General features: G+C 51.2%; 1 protein-coding gene across 2 annotated transcripts in view; it reads left to right on the top strand.

Annotated features, from left to right (window-relative positions):
- The window catches only part of RGS10 (regulator of G protein signaling 10), a 38,349-nt gene extending 21,836 nt beyond the window's left edge, over positions 1-16,513 (top strand). For both annotated transcript variants that reach the window (XM_035030146.1, XM_035030154.1), the window contains 2 exons: positions 2,541-2,684; positions 16,163-16,513. In XM_035030146.1, coding sequence (XP_034886037.1) covers positions 2,541-2,684; positions 16,163-16,309 — 291 coding nt within the window. In that variant the 3' untranslated portion in view covers positions 16,310-16,513. The remainder of the gene's footprint in view (positions 1-2,540; positions 2,685-16,162) is intronic.
- Positions 16,514-17,322: the final 809 nt, after the last annotated feature.

Genomic DNA, 17,322 nt, shown 5'->3' with positions numbered 1-17,322 from the left:
GGATCATGACCTGAGCCGAAGGCAGACGCTTAACGACTGAGCCACCCAGGCACCCTCATGAAGTATTGTTAAAACAGGAGGTGGTTTTCCAAATTGTTCCTCACGGACAGAAGGGGTGGTGGAAGTGGGGCTCGTGACTTCATGGAGCGGTGGGTCTTTGGAAAGCAAGAAACTCCAAAGTGCTGCCCTTCCTGGATCTCTGCAATGGCCTCCAGACTTGTCCCTTGGAGTAGCCATATTTAGCCTAAGATGTTCCTGTGTTGTTGAGTTGGACATCAATTAATGGTCCATGGCAATAATTGATCCAGAAATGACACCATGGCCTGGGGCGTTGATCTCCCACCTGGGGAAGTCTTCCTGCATGTACTGTCAAGACTTTCTTTCCGGGGAGGGGGGGTAGGATGGTCAAACCTTGGCCTCATGGCATCTTTTGTCAACTAGTCCCTGGAACCAAAATAAGTTAAACTCTCCTCCTTTCAAGCACCAAGTATTGAAGCCTTCTGGTGGTTTCTAGAAGGCCAAATGTTTCCAGAGCCTGGGCTGTCCTGAGCCGGGCTCTGCAAGCCTGTTCAGGGTCCCAGGTGGGCTCTCTGGAGACAATGGCTCTTCTCTGGGCCCCATGAAGCCCCCCAGGTCCCCCCCACCCCCCACATCATGGCTCCGTGGCTGCAGATCAGAAGCAGTGGTCTCCCGACTTGCTCTGTGGGGTGAGGTACTAGATGAGGCTATAATGCTCAGAGAACCGACCCCCATCTTGGCCACCAGCGAGGTGCCTCCTTTCTCTAGGAGAAAATAGAACCCTGAGGGGATGCCTTGGAGGACCAGGCTGCCTTGTGCAGCCTCAGCAAGGAGGCATGCTCTTTTTAAGACAGAGAGCACTTACCCTAAGTGTTTTTGCTCTAGGTTTTCGCTGCAACCTGAATGCACGTGGGCATATCTTTTCCAACTGTGCTTAGAAGCATTTTAAGGGCCTGTATCTACTTAGGACTGATACTTTCCAGCAGGTCGGCACTTGGGACTCAGGGTGGGCAGCGAGCCTTCTCCCCTTTGCTTAGGCTCATATCCCGGTACCAAAAAAATCCCTGTCCTGGAATGTGGACTGACTGGACCCCTAGGGGGGGTGATGTAGCTCACAGGCGTGGACTGGGGCCGGGAGGGTGGGGGGATGCAAGGCTTTGGAGCCAAACAGCCCTCAGTCTCCCTGCAGGCTCCTTGAATAAGCCACATCACCTCTCCTCTGAGTCCTCATCAGGGAAGTGACATCAACAGGAAATGGTCCTTTGCTGGATGATCAGGGGATTAAGGAAATGGGATCATAGCTGTAAAACCCCTAGCATGTGTCTCAGGCATAGTAGGTGCTTAATGACCGGTTAGGATATGTGTGCATGGTTTAACTTGGTTTTTTATCTTTTTTATTTTTATTTTTAACTTTTATTTTTTTAGAGGGGGAAGGGGCAGAGGGAGAGGGAGAGAGAGAATCTTAAGAAGCCTCCACACCCAGGATGGAGCCCAATGTGGGACTCCATCTCGCGACCCCGAGATCATGACCTGAGCTAAAATCAGGAGTCGGACGCTTAACCGACTGCACCACGCAGGCACCCCAAACTTGATTTTTTAAATTGTGGTAAAACACTCATAGCATAAATCTTACCACTTAACCATTTTTTAGGGCTCTCATTTTTACTGTTTTAATCATTTTAAAGTATACAGTTCAGCAGCATTATGTACGTTCACACTATCCAGTTCCAGAAATTTTTTTTTTTTTAGATTTTATTTATTTATCTGAGAGAGAGGGAATGAGAGAGAGAGAGAGCACATAAGAGTGGGGGAGATCAGAGGGAGAAACAGACTCCCTGTTGAGCAGGGAGCCCGATGCGGGACTCGATCCCGGGACTCCAGGATCATGACCTGAGCCGAAGGCAATCTCTTAACCAACTGAGCCACCCAGGCGCCCCTAGTTCCAGAAATCTTTTATTGTCCTGCAGAGAAACCCCTTACCCATTTGCAGTCGCTCCCCCTTGCCCCCTTCCCCCAGCTCTGGGCCACCACTCAGTCTTCTGTCTCTGTGGATCTGCCTCTTTTGGATATTTCACGTGAATGGAACCGTGCAGTGTTTAGGGCCTGGCTTCTTTCCTCAGCACAACGTTTGCAAGGTTCCACCATGTTGTAGCGTGTGTCCATGCTTTGCTCCTTTTTATGACTGAACAATATTCCCTCGAGTCCTTCGTTCGGAGGCTTCACAGGATGGTCCTGAATGGTGCAGACTGTCATTCACTCTGGGCCGGGATTCTTTCTCTCTTCATTTCTAAATGGATAATGTCGCAATTTCGTGACAGGAGCTATGGCTACAGACATGTGGCAGGGGTGGGAGTAGGGCCTAGGCCCATCACGAGCCCTCCCAACACAGAGCGTAGCCCCAGGGCGGCAGCCAGAGCCCCCAGGGGCGACGGAGCTGCTTCTGGGTCTGGCTGGAGTAGAGAACTGGGCTCAGGCGGGAAGGGCTGGGCTCCCAGGTAACAGGCTCCCTGTGTCTCCTCCAGATGCAGGAAAAGGCAAAAGAGATCTACATGACCTTCCTGTCCAGTAAGGCCTCATCCCAAGTCAATGTCGAGGGGCAGTCCCGGCTCAATGAGAATATACTGGAAGAACCACACCCACTGATGTTCCAGAAACTCCAGGACCAGGTAACCTGACTTCCCTACCTGCCCCTGGATGTGACACCTATTCCCAGGCTGGAAGAATGTTAGACACCCCAGAAGCCGTCCCCTCTGGCTGGGCAAGTTGAGGTACACTGAAGGGCTGTGGTTGGTAAACGAGAGGGGACTGGAATGCCAGGCTCGGGATTTGATCTGTAGGAGGCTCTCTCAGGCCTGCCTACTTTTGGTCTACACACAGTTTGAACCAGCAGGGTTATCTGTCTTCTCAACCCAGATTAGAAAGGAGGCTGGAGCTATTCTAGGAGCCCACACTGAAGAAGCAACATGTAACTGCTGAAGGTAGGAACAGAGAGAAAATTCTAGAAAGCAAGCATAAGGACTCACAGTGGTAGGGAAACTGGGGCTGTTTTTGTGCAAATATCTAAACATGGCCACCCACTGCTGGTGGCCCAAGGCTGTAAGCTAGTTCATAGTGAGGCTCCTGAATTATAAGGAAAAGGTTAACATTTGGCACTTTATTCCACTTAACACAGGAAAAATTGAGTTTAAAAAATGGACCTATAAGGGGTAAATTAGTTTTCTGGCAAGCTTTTTTATGAGATATGCCGGTGGTAATAGGAAAAGGGACGAAACTGCACTCCAGAGATTTCTTAGACATGAATTTGCAGATGTGACTATTCAGAGTGCACTTACGAAATGTTATCTATACCCTCGTTGACATGGAACACAGACCAATATCAAGCTTCTCCTTGCTCCATCCTTATCGAGGGAGCAAAGGCCTTCCTTGGCTCACAGGTGCGAATGAGTCTTTAGCTTCATTCAGCAGCCCTCGCAGGTGAGCAAGCGCAGACCCATCTGGAGGGCTTGTGCAAACAGACGCTAGGCCTCACCCCCAGAGTTAACCTTCAAATGTGATGGTTCCCAGGTGGCCTGAGACTTTGCCTCCCTAACAAGTTCCCAGGTGATGCGGATGCTTCAGGTCCTGGCACCACACTCAGGGAACTGGTACAGTGCCTCGGTTGGCCTTTTCTGGATCATCTGGAGTGGGCACAGAGCCCAGAGCCTGTCCCAGCATCCACGGTGCCCCATCTTTGCTCAGAGTGAGATTAGGAACAGTTATTCAGGTAGCAAATACAAAGATGGAAAGTAGTTCAAGAATGTTTTCCAGCTGACACGGTGGAAAGGGCAAACTCCACGTGAATTGAATCCTGAACCAAATTTAGGTGTTGAAGGAATTCCAGTGGCTGTGGGTGACTTGTTGAGGGCTTCCTGGAGGTGGTGGTTTTGAGCCAATGGGAAGGGTGCCATGGGCATGGATTTGTGGCCGGAAAGGAAATAGAATGTATGGTGAAAATGCACTTCTTGTGTCCATAGCTGCATGAGGATATCTGCCCCACCTGGACCTCTGAGGCTTTTTTTTCTTTTAAAGATTTATTCATTTATTTTAGAGGGGGGGAGGGGCAGAAGGAGAGGGAGAAGCAGACTTCCCACCAAGCATGGAGCCCCACTTGGGGCTCGATCCCATGACCCATGAGATCATGACTTGAGCTGAAACCAAAGTCGGATGCCCAACCAACTGAGCCACCCAGGTGCCTCATGGACCTCGGAGTCTTTTAAAAGCTTCCCAGGGTACTTTAAAGTACAGCCAGTTGAGAATCTGGACTGAACCCCCTGTGTCCTAGATATTTTCAATAAGAACAGTATTTACTGTTCAGGGGTACCCTTCAGTGTCTGATGCCCACTTGGCATGTACCATCTCATTAATCTCCAGCACGATTATTATTATTCCCATTTTGGTGATGCAAAAAACAAGGTTCAGGGAGACTCGGTGGTTTGTTAGTACAAAGTCACAAACGGAGCAGGAAGTGCTAGAGACCAGATGTATTCTTGTCCACCTGCCTTCAAAGACCACACAGTCTCTGCCATGCTCACAGCCTGGGTTCATGGGGGCCCCTCATAGCTCCTCAAAGCCCCAAAAGACCAGCTGGAGCAGAGGGACTGGAAGGGCCAGGTGAATACCGGCAACCCCATTTTCCGGGACCGCGGAAGCCAAGGTAGTAGGGAGGAATGCAGCAGGCAGACGTCACTCCACTTGCCAGGACCTCGGGCTCCCAAGGACCCAGATGTCCTGCAGTTAGGCCTGAAGCATGTCCCCAGGTGGAGTTGGACCCCTGTGACTGGGCACACTCTCCTGGATGCATGGAAAGAAGGAAACACAAGGGACAGAGACCAATCTTTTTTTAAATGACAAAGAAAAAATATATTTTTTAAAGATTTTATTTATTCATGAGAGAAAGAGAGAGAGCATAAGCAGGGGGAGCGACAGAGGCAGAGGGAGAAGCAGGCTTCCCGCCGAGCAGGGAGCCCGATGCGGGGCTCGATCCCAGAACCCTGGGATCATGACCTGAGCCGAAGGCAGACACTTAACCAACTGAGCCACCCAGGCACCCCCAAAGAAAAATATTTTTTAAAATTACTTCTATTTACCTGACTATAAAAATCCTACATGCTTAACAAAAGAAGTTTGGGAAATCAAAATATAAAGATGAAAAAATTCATAATTCCATACCTGGAAAAAAACCACAGATAATATTTGATTTCTAGATTTTCCATCCTTCTCGTTCCTTTAAGTACCGATGTGCCACAGTGCAGCTCAAAGTACTTAATGTGAAGAAAGCACTTGTGTGTATCCTGTTGCTAAAAATTCAGTTACTTGAGAGGGAGAAAGAGGCACTATCTTCCAAAGGTGCAACAGGGCGGAAACAAGGTATTTGGCATTGGAGCTGATTCCGCAGAGAGTGCCTGGGAAGGGCTTCTGCGTTCTGTTTCACTTCGGAAAACTCTGCCTCTCAAAAGCCTTGCTGGTAACCATCAAAATGTGCGCTCAGCATGGCCTGTAGTTCTCTGTGCCCCAGAGGGCCCCCTGGAGGGCCCTGTGTTTCTTTTCTTTTTTTTTTTTTTTTTAAAGATTTTATTTATTTATCTGAGAGAGAGAATGGGAGACAGAGAGCATGAGAGGTAGGAGGGTCAGAGGGAGAAGCAGGCTCCCCGCCGAGCAGGGAGCCCGACGCGGGACTCGATCCCGGGACTCCAGGATCATGACCCGAGCCGAAGGCAGTCGCTTAACCAACTGAGCCACCCAGGCGCCCGGGCCCTGTGTTTCTAAGTGCAGGAGTTTGAAGCCGAGAGGAGCATGTTTGGAACCATAGAGCTCACCTAACTCGAGCCCTGCCCCCCTCAGTGGTTCTGTGTTGAGTACCACTTGGCTCAGACAGAGCTGTCTGAGCACCTGCTTTGTGCTCCCCCCACACCCCGTTCACCAGGGAGACTTCAGGGAGCCTCAGCCCCTCCTCAGGGGTGCAGCCGGAGCCTAGAAAGGTGGGAAAATCCTCCATGGGCATTAAATTAGATGACCCCACATTCACGCATCTGATTTAAAGGAGAGCTTCTTGGGTCTTCAAGTCCTGTGTATTCTTGGTTTACACACAGTTCGAGCGGCCTCGGCTTCTCAGGTCACGGCGGATTGGAGATGCTGGTAGAGGCCCGGCAGGGATGGGCAGCAAGAAGCGACAACTGACAGGCAGGGCAGAGACAGAAAAATGAAACTAAACTTCAACCCCCCCCCCCCAGCACAGCGATATCTGGAGCCACCGAGTGTGGGGGCCCCCAGCCCCACACACCACCCCAGGGGCATCCCTGTGCCATGGGATGGTGACACCATTAGTGATCCCGATCCCCCAAACCATCAGGCTGAACTTGTGGTTGACGTGTTCTGCGAAGGATTGTGTTAGACATTTCGCTATCTTAAGAGAAGTTTGGGGGCTTAAAACTCCATCACTTTGAAAATTTATGGAAGTGGAGAGATTGTTCTCTGATTTAACTCAGTTCTGCAAACGTGGCCTGGTTGTGTGCTCAGCACAAGGCTGGGAAGGCCGTGAGAGGTGGGGGTTGGACGGTGGCTGTTTCCTTGGAACCTTAGCCTAGAATCAAAGGACAAATTTAAGTTGTGGGAAGCAGGAAGGAGGAGGCGACCTTACAAAGAGTTGGTTTTTTGAATGAATTGCAATTTCCTGCAGTGTCTTTTTTTTTTCTTATAAAAATCCTCTGCTGGCAGGTCTATTTCAGTTCTGGTCGGTTTGCTGGTATTTGTTCTTTCATTCACTCCCTTATGCTACGATCTTGATGGAGAGCCTACTGTGTACCAGGGACCATGCTAGGAACTGTGTGTGCAGAGAAGAAATCAGCCCCCGTCCAACCATGAGGACAGAAAAAGATAAATGCTATGAAGTAAATACAGCAGGTGGTGGGCTAAAAGTGACTGGGAGGGGCCTACTTTGGATCTCATGGTCAAGGAGGGCTCCCTGAGGAGGTGACTGAGCCCTGAGTGGCAAGGGGAAGCCAGGTGAGAAGGGGGCAGGACCTGCCAGGGAGCAGCAACAGCAAGTGCAAAGGCCCTGGGGTGGGGATCTGCTAGGTGTGTTGGAGGAGGTCAGTATGGCTGGAGTATACAGTCAGTGAGGAAGATGGTAGAAACTAAGTCAGGAGGGACTGGCTGGGGTTAGGCCCTGAAGCTGTGGTAACCAGATGCCGTCTGCAGACCTCCAGTGCCCTGATGTTAGAAAGTCGCTCCCTGCTCGTCACACCCCTATTTCCTTAGACCTGACGTTTCCCCCTTTCCTTTGACTTTAGAATTTAGTAGCTGTGAAATGTTGGGCAGGATGCAGTCCCTCTCTGTGCCTCAGCTTCCTCTTTGGTGAAATGGAGGTTATGATAAGACGCTTGGGAGGCGAAATGCAGGCGTATCTGTGGCGTGTTTACTCAGGGCCCTCCGTGAGTGTTACTGCACGTGTCCTTTAGAATGTCACATGAAGATAAACTTTAACTTCATGCAGTTCTTAACCGGGGACCATTTTGCCTCCCTCCCCAGGGGATCCTGCACAATGTCTGGAGAGACCTTTCTGGCTGTCACAACAGGGGTGGGGGCGCCACCGGCACCTCGTGGGTGGAGGCCAGGATGCTGGTAAATGTAATGCACGGGGCAGCCCCGCCCGACACAGAATTATCCGGCCCCAAGTGTCAACAGTGCTGAGGTTGAGAAACCCCGGCTTCCAAAGCCATGCAGAGTGGCCGTGCCTTGCCCTCACCGAGCCTCGGGTCCCCACCTAGAAACAGCCAATAACGTGTAGCTTTCTGCACCGTCGTGACTTCGGGAAGACGTTGGGGCTGAGCCTCCTCACTGCTCCCACAGTGCTTTCATGGTGCATCTATTTGAAGCTGGGAGGTTCAAGATGGCACCTCGGTTTGCAAGTGAGAAAGTTCACCCCAGGGGAAGGCGACCCGACTAGCCCGAGAGGGGACCCCGCGTGGGTGCGGGGCTTCCTGTGCACCTGGACCCGTCCTACCGACCTGCTGGCCTGCCGCCCCGTGGGACCTGGCCTTGCCGTCCTCCTCCTGGTCTGGGCCGCCTCTTTCCTTCCACACATGCTTCACAGCAGTGCTGTCTTTGGCCTTGAAAGACCCGCCAGGGCTCTCGCCTTCTCCTTTCCCTCACCCGTCTCCCTTGCCCCGCCGGGCTCTCGTGTACCCCCAGCCTGGCTGATTCTAGAACATCCCTGTCGGTCCCTCAGGCACCGAGTCAGCTACGACAGGAAGGGGTCAAATCGGTCTCAGCAGCCTAACATGCTTTCCTTTGTACAAGAGATGACAGTGCCTGTCCCTGCTGGCCTTGTCAGCTCAGCAGGGTGAACATACCGGGCCGCTCCGCCACATGGCTGGGAGATCCAGGGAGGAGGGCCGGCCCGGGGACCCCCTCGGCCAGCACGAGCCGTGAGCACATCCCGTTACTGTGTCACCTCAGATTCTGAGCAGGTTAATTTTAAAAATTAATTTTTTTAAAGATTTTGTATACTTATTTAGAGAGAGCCCAGGTGGGGGGAGGGGCAGAGGGAGAGAGAGAATCTGAGCTGAGAGAGACTCCATGCTGAGTGCGGAGCCCCATGTGGGGCTCGATCTCAAGACTCTGAGATCACGACCTAAGCCGAAATCAAGAGTCAGGCGCTTAACCGACGGAACCACCCAGGCGCCCCTGAAAATGAATTTTAATTGTTAAATAACTACATGTTCATTGTTGAGAAGAAAAGAAAATTCACATAACCCAGGAGGGTCTGAAGTAAGACGTTAAAACACCTCAGGCCGTGCCTTCCCTCTCCCTCCCTAACAATAACGCCCGTATGTTTCATATCCTTCCAGACCCTTCCCTGAAGGTGTAAGAATGGAATGCTTTGAAATCTGCTCAGTGACTTGAGATTGTGCCATGTTAATGATTTAAAACACAACTCTGCTCCTAGAAGTGTCTCTTCTGCACCATTCTACCACCTTTCTTGCTCTGAAGCCTCTGGTTTGAATTCCACAGACTAGCCAGATTGATTCCCTCTGGGACAACGCGGAGATTGGAGGTGATGGGAGGGTCAAGGTCATTGCACATGGCACCTTGAAATCATTGCTTTCTGGGACCATGAAAGAGGTTTGAGGGGGAGCAGGGCTGCTCATTCTTCTTTCTTAAACCTGAGGGATCCCAGTGCCTACACTTAAAGCAGGTTGCAAGTGCTGCCGGGACACTCTCCCCCAGGCTTGGTGCTAAGTCTGGTCTGGGGAAGGCAGAATGCAGGTGGCCTTCTCCACAGGAAAGGAAGCCCTCGACCCCTGATGCTTAAAAAAAAAAAGGTAGAAACGACTTCAGTGAGATGTCAGTGCTCCCAGCCACATCCTTGACAGAGAAAGGAACCATGCGTCCGGCCCCTTGTTGGCAGTGTCTTTACTTTGAATTTCCCCAGAAACCGAGAAGTGAGAAACACTTCCTTTTTAGACATCAAGAAGGGGTGGGCCGGTGGGGGAGGACCCGGCCGTGGGGGAGGGGCTGCCGTGCTTCCGGGGTCAGGTGGGGGTCCACTCCCTCCCCCACCCCCTGTATCTCCCAGTCCGCAGTGGTGGCTGTGCCCGGGGATTCTGGGCGCCTCCGCCTTGTGGGTGCTTGCTGACATCTGCCCCTGAAGATTAAGTCCAGTTCCGAAATTGGCATTGTCCAGTGTGCAAAGCCCGAGAGGGCAGGTCGTGGGTTTTCATTCAAATGGAAGAAAAGTTGGCTCCCTGCGTCTACCACAGCCTTAGGAGGGATGGGGCGGGGCAGGAAGGATAGTATTTGAAATACTTTGAGTTTGTTTGTTTTTTTTTTATACCTTTAAAAAGGTATTTAGGGGAAGAAGGTGGGGTGGGTGCTAGAATAGCTTTTAACTCTCCTGAGTTAAGGCAAAAATAAAATACCTTCACTCCATGTAGAAAGCATGTCATTTGAGCCTTGGATTTGAGTGTGATGGACTCCAGGAAAAAGTGGACCAAGTGTGGGGCGCCTGGGTGGCTCAGTCGTTAAGCGTCTGCCTTCGGCTCAGGTCATGATCCCAGGGTCCTGGGATCGAGCCCCGCATCGGGCTCCCTGCTCGGCGGAGAGCCTGCTTCTCCCTCTCCCTCTGTCTGCCGCTCTGCCTACTTGTGCTCTCTCTCTCTCTCTCTCTCTCTCTCTGTTAAATAAATAAATAAAAATCTTAAAAAAAAAAAAAGTGGACCAAGTGCTCCGCTGCTCCGTGCGACAGCACCAGACCCATGGGCCTGTGAGGGGTATCACCCTTGAGCAGGGATCTCTCCTCCTCTGCCCATGTCCACCCTCCTTCTGGAGTTTTGATCCCACCCAGCATGGCGTCCTTCTCTGGCAGCCTGTCTGGGAAGCAGGAGAGAAACTTCCACGGCCTGGCCTGGCAGGTTGGGACAAGGGCTGAGCTGAGCTGCTCTTTGCTGGCTGCCCTCAGACCTTCTTCTGGATGCATTCCACTCAGAAGATGGGGAGACGGTTTAGAACTTCCGTGGTGGGGACATCCCTGTGTGTGCCCTGCCCCATGGCCTCTGATCATTTCGTGGCCTCAGGGCTGGAGGGAGGTAGCTCGCTTTCTTGGCACTTTCTATCTGTACGTGTGGGTAGGAAAGCATGTCTGTGGTCTGGGTGTGTGGGAAGAGAGCATGTTCTAGAAGGCGCAGTTCAGAGATGGTGGCATTTGCCACCTTCTTTCAAGAACCCAGTTCTTGAAGCAAATATGAAATCTCACTACTAAAATTTTCTGCTGCATTAGAGGATTTCTTTTCCTCCTTGCATCCAGTTGAAATAACATGGCAGAGGGGTTTGGAAAGGAGGGAGGATGCTCATTTAGGTCTTTTCATGTTCCCGCTGTCTGAGAGGCATTAAAAGATTAGGCTTGAAATGCACTTACTGGAGACAGCGATGAAATCTTTCCCGAGGGGCCTTCAAGCCTGCGTAAGCGTCCGGTCTTCTCCACAGCCGAGCGTGCTTCTGGGAGGGTGTCCTTTCTGGGAGCAGCAGATTCGGAACAACCTCCAGCTGGAGTCGCCGCGTGGATATTCTCCCTCACAGAAAGGCCAATCCTAATCAATCAGTGGCCCGGGATCTGGAGAGGGAGGGGCCCTGGTTGTGTGATGGGACCCAGCGCATCGATGCCCGTGGGCAGGAGGCTCCCTTTGCCTGTATCACTGAGAGTTCCACCTCTGGCCACCTGCCGGAGTGGAGCCCAAGGCAACGAGGCTGAATGGTTTATAGTCGAGGCATGCCGCTGACAGATGTGGGGCTGCCCAAACCTGCAACCTGCTGAGCCCCAGCTGTCTTGGCCAAAAAAAAAAAAAAAAAAGGTATGGAATGCCCCTTAGCTGCCAACTGGGGTTTTCTGCTTCATCGGCTGCCCGTCTCTCAGAAGGACCGTCTGTCTGCCATATCGCTCTGCTCCGATGCCGTCTGCCCATCTGGAGCCTCACCCCCACCCCCGATTTGTCTCCACCTTCTGCTTTCTCTTCCCCGCGGACAACTTGAGGTGTGTTGGAAGGGTGATGCTCTCAGTTCAGGCCCTGTGAGGCCAGTTCTCCCCATCAGAGAGTCCTCCTCTTGTAGAATCTTCTGGAACACCTAGGGCCATCTCATTGTCTATGCACAAGCAGGAGTGAGCTGAAATCAAGAAGCCGACTGTTAGTTTCCAAGGGCTGTCTTAACCAATGATCTCAAACTGAGTTGCTTAAAACAGAAATCTATTCTCTCAGTTCAGGAGGCCAGAAGTCTGAAGTCAAGGTGTCGGCAGGCCTGTGTTCCTCCGGTAGGCTTACGGAAGACTCTCTCCCTGCCTCCTCCTGGTTTCTGGTGAGGGCTGGCATTCCTGCTGTACCTTGGCTTGCGGCTGCATCACTCTGATTGTTGCTTCTGCCTTCATGTGACCCCTTCTGTGTCCCTCTGTGTGTCCTCTCTTCTTAGGAAGACACCACTTTTTGGAAGATGTCATCGCGAGATCCTCAACTAACCCTATTCCAGATAAGGTCACACATTCTGAGATTCCAGGTAGACGTACACTTTGCGGGTCCCCCGTTCAACCCACCACACTGATTTTTAGGGATATTTGTTTCCCATTATACACACAAATACACTTTTTTAAAAAAGATTTTTTTATTTTTTTTAAGTAATCCTACACCCAACATGGGGCTTGAGCTCATGACCCCGAGATCAAGAGTCACACACTCTTCCAACTGAGCCAGCCAGGCGCCCCCACAGATACACTCTTGAGGAACATATTTGGGATTGTTTTTCATTTTAGCACGTTTTTTAAATTTAGTGTTTAGACGTGTAATAATCACATGTTGCATTCTTTCCACGTCTAACTCTTTTTGTAGACTTCATTTTCAGTGACTGCCTCCTGGTCTGCCAGGTGGGTGGCAGGACAGCCGAGTGGTTCGGAGTATGGGTTCGGGAGCGAGGTGACCCGCGTTCGCATCCCGCCCATCTCTCTTGGGCTGCTATGGCCTGTGTCCTCTCCAGAATCTGATGTTGGAGTCCTAAGCCCCAGTACCTCAGAATATGACTGTGTTTAAAGATAGGACCTTTAAGGAGATAATGAATATAAAATGAGGTCATTGGGGTAGCCCCTAATCCAATATGACTGGTGTCCTTCTAAGAAGAGGTGTTTAGGACATAGACACACACAGAGGGAAGAACGTGTGAGGACACAGTGGGAAGACCACCATGTCCAGATCTTCCTCGACTCAACATGGAGGTGCATCCTGACAGTAAATGGAAAATACTGCAAGTTGAGGATGATATTAAACACATCTAACCTACCAAACCTCATGGCTTAGCCTGGCCCCCTTGAACGTGCTCCCAACACTTATGAGCCTACAGCTCGTTGAAATCGTCTAACACAAAGCCTGTTTTACAATGAAGGGTTGCATATCTCACATCGTTTATGGAATACCGTACTGGAAGTGGAAACAGAACAGCTGTATGCGAGTAGGATGGTTGTCAGCATGAGCTGTTTGCGCCTGTGATCACGGGGCAGCATCACCAGAGAGGATCTGACCGCTTATTGCTGGCACGGGAAAAGATCCAAATTCGACATTCGAAGTACAGTTTGTACTGAATGTGCGTCGTTTTTGCAGCAGTATAAAGTCAAAAAATCGTAAGTTGAACCCTCCTCAGTTGGGGGCCATCTAAATAAGCCAAGGAGAGAGGCCTCAGAAGAAACCCACCCTGCCAACACCTTCATTTTAGACTCCCAGCCTCCAGAAAGGCGAGGAAAGAACTTTCTGTTGTTTGAGTCCCGCAGTCTGTGTTACTTCTTTCGGCAGCCCCCGCAGATGGATACGTTACCCACGGGGGCAAAGCACCGAACCTCTGAGGCCTAGTTTCTTCTCTTTGCAATCAGGTCTCATAGGGTCTCAGGATTTAACAAGAGAATGCTCTGTGCGCGGCCTGGCGCTGGGCTGGAAGGTGCTCTCGGCGGGGTTGGTACCCCCCTGGTTCATTTCGCCAGCCCTCTGTCCCTGCACATTGGGTGGTTTCTGTTCATTCACTGGGCAGGTATTTACTGGACCCCGGTCGTGGCCATTTGCCCCGTGACAAATAAGGGTGTGGCCTGCGGTCAGCAGTGGGGTACGCTGCCTTTGGCCACTTTCTGGGAAGGGACTTTTAGGAGCATTCTCTATCCTCCAAGCCGTTTTCACTGAGCACCCCCCATGGGGGGCCCTGGGATGGGAGCACCCTGTTGCCATATGCTCCGAGGCCAGTGCCCAGGAGCCCCTTTGCTGGTGACAGCGATGAGCTATTTAGGCAGCTCGCAGCCCCAGAAAATCACTTTCCTTTTTCCTTTTCCCATAGGGGTCTGATGGCTGCGGCCACCACCTGGTGACTGCACAGCTCCAAGGGGCAGGCGAAGGCCCCTGGCGGAGGGACCCCTAGCCCGAAAGCCTTCATGGGCATTTCACACCTGCCCATGGCAGGGAGTGGCCCTTACGCTCCTGTTAAATAGTTGGCAGACCCGTCCCCTCGAGCTGGCTGGCACCGCGGAGTGCCGAGAGCCTGCGGCCTCTGGGGATCTCCCGAAGGCCGAGTCCTGCCCACCGCCCAGCCCAAGCAACCCCCTGCCCTCTGTCCCCCGCCTCCTCCGTCCCGGGGTGCCTTTTTCTTCTCTTCTTTGAAGTGTGAGCCTTCGAGCTGCGGCAGGCAAACAGGATGTCCCACTCCCACACGCAGAGACTTCAGACGAGACACTTGGGTCGAACCGCATCCTGCTGGCAGTGGTGGGTCCCATCTGCCGCGGACCTGGCGTGGGAGAGGGTGCAGGGCTGAGAGCAAGGAGGGGTCCTCACGAGGTGGCTTTTGTGAGTCACTCGGAGCCTCGCTCCAGCCTCCCAGCTAGGTGCGCATGTCAAAGTGCCCTCTGGGAGCTCTGTGCCTGGAAAAGCTGAATAATGCAGGTGGTGAGGGATGGTCACACCTGCACAGCACATCTGTGGGTGGCCTTGGACTGATAATGGCATTCCTCATCCCCCGCCTTGCCCTTGCCTCTGATTTTTGTGTTTTCTGGGAGGGTTTTTTTTTTGTTGTTGTTGTTATTTTAAAATGAATCATTTCTCCAAACCTCAGCAAATCAGTCTAGGATTGCAAGATTGCTGTAAAAGAGGTGATGGCCAAGGAGAGGCACAAGGTGGAGACTTACGGAGGCGTGCTCTTCCTGAACAGCTGCAGATCTGAGGCAGGACTGGGGGGACACCCAGGGAAGGAAGGGCAGGCACTAGTGTAAGAGTTTAAGGAAAACACAAAGTCCTAAATCTTTCCCTGAGCAGTGGACTCTGGTGATAGCAGAATGATTTAGGCGCTTCTCTTTGTGGGTGAAGCCGTCTTGGGGGAAGGAAGGTACAAAGGCAGAAGGTTCCAGGTCTCCCATCCCCCTGGGAGATGTTTTGAGTCCTTAGACTCCATCAGACATTCGGTTTCAAAATAGTTTGCGTGTGTGTTGGGAGAGGTGGAATTTAAAAGGTGTCAGGGTTTTACCACCCACTTGATAACCCCTCCTGGCTGTGAGTGACATTCTAGACACCTCTGGAACTTTCCACTTGTTGAGCCCATCGTAGTGCAGGAAGCGAAGATACCAGGGTGCACGGCGTGGATTTTTCATCTGCAGAATGTCCTGAAAATTCAGTTGAAAGGTTTGAGAGAGAGACAAGGAGGAAGATTTCTCAAGAGAATGTACTCCACAACAGCTGGAAAATGCTTCTCTTTTCTCCACCGATTTTGTAGGGCAAGGGAGGAGGGTGGCAAAGGATCGGGTAGGAGTGGGGGAGAGGGGATGCTGGGAATAGGGACCATGGCTAAGGAGAGGGGGCAATTCTCTGAGGACCTGCGGTACACGAGGCAGCCCTATAATCCAGGAGACTTAGGCTCCATTAGGGGTCCTCCCCTCGTGCCTGCAGAACATACCCGAGAGTCATTGCTTTCCCAGAGCCATGCTCCTGGGCTGAATGAGTGTGCAGGGTCCACACGCTGCAGCCAACTGCTCCTTTAATTAGGGCCTGTTCCCAGAGCCTCTCCTCGCTAACACAGTCATTTCACTCCCCTGCCTGCATTAAAGTAGCCCCATTTTGTTTCTTGGCATAATAACAGGTTTATTTGAGATCTTGGATGCCGGACTTCTGGGGGGTTCTTAACAATACTGGCATCATCTGAGAGGACGGTGGCCTTTCCAATAACCACCCTCCCTACAGGAATGGTTTCTGTTCTGCCACCTCAAGTTCTGGAGAAATACGTCCCTGTGTCATCTATTTAAATAAAGTAGAGATTCTTAACGGACCTCTTGATACAAGGGTATGAATCAGTGCTGTGTGCATTTATACTTCCGAGGAAGGTAAAGGCAGCTTCGCTCGTGTGGCTATTATATTCCGTTGAGACGGTCTCATAATTACCAAAACCATCCAGGAAATCTTCCTTGCCCAGCACATGACTTACTTGCTTTGTGTGTTTTGCACGTAGTTGCCTTCTTGGGCGTGTGATAGGTATTTAATAAACATTTGATAGAATGACTCAGGGTCTGATTAGCCTCAACTTTGAGACTCTTTTTTCCTTTTCTCCTTAGATCTTCAACCTCATGAAGTATGACAGCTACAGCCGCTTCTTGAAGTCTGACTTGTTTTTAAAACACAAGCGAACCGAGGAAGAGGAAGAAGATCCCCCCGATGCCCAAACTGCAGCTAAAAGGGCTTCAAGAATTTATAACACATGAGTCTCCGAAGAGCTGGCAGGACTGGCGGCTTTCAGAAGTGAAGGAACTCCCTCTCAGGACCACGCAGGGTTTATAATTGCTTTGTTATCTGTAAGGACTGAAATGTACAAAACCCTTCCGTGGGATATGTGTATTTTATTAACTGCTTGACCAGTGAGTTTTGCATGATGGCTAATCTTACATAAAAAAACAAATAGCTTTGAAGTTTTAGTTCACATACACACACACACACACAAGCACACATAAGCAGAAGAGTCCTTAAACACTGGATACTTTGAGCATTTTGTAACTTGATTAAATGTCCTCTGAGGCCACCAGGTGAAACTTAGAGCCACCTGTTACCTTTTAAGTCTTTGCCCGGCCTCTGGGGGAGGGGTCATGCATGTCCACAGATTCACTTGGCAAATGAGCTCGAGAATGAGTTGATCTGACAAACTCAGGCCCCTGGGAGTGTCGTCTGTCAGGCGCCTTTTGGTTAAATACTTGTCGAGAGTAAGTTCAGGGCTGGGAAAAGAAAAGTCATCACTGACAGCCTCTACAGATTTGGGGAGCAGTGTATGAGCACCCTCGGAGGGTTCTTATTTCTTATGTGTGGGTTTGTCCTGGTTTTGCCTACAGTCCGTGACATGTCATGCAACACAGATAAATAGTTCATCTTGACAGAAACAAGATCTCAACCAGGAAGAAAGATAAATGCAAAATCACTCAGGGTCCCTGCGACAACGCAAGGTGGTGTTGAATGAATTGGCCTGTGCCGATGACGGAGTTGGGGGGATGTTCCGTTCTCCCATAGCCCATCTGGGGACACATTGGAACCCTTTCTCCTCTGCCCTACCCTTTACTGGACTTGTTAACTCCAGGCTTGGCACTCCAACGAGGGGAAAGAAATGCTCTTTGAAAGTCTCGTCTTCGGTGGAGAGGCTGTGAGTGAAGCCCTGCTTGGCCAGGGCTGTGCCAGCCAGCCCAGGTTACCCGCACCGCCCCCCCCGCCTCCCCTTTGCGAGCAGAGCCCA

This window comes from Mirounga leonina, unplaced genomic scaffold (assembly GCF_011800145.1).
Source record: "Mirounga leonina isolate KUSES-001 unplaced genomic scaffold, KU_Mleo_1.0 Mir_114, whole genome shotgun sequence".
In the NCBI taxonomy this organism is placed as follows: Eukaryota; Metazoa; Chordata; class Mammalia; order Carnivora; family Phocidae; genus Mirounga; species Mirounga leonina.
This window is presented reverse-complemented; position numbering and strand designations above follow the sequence as displayed.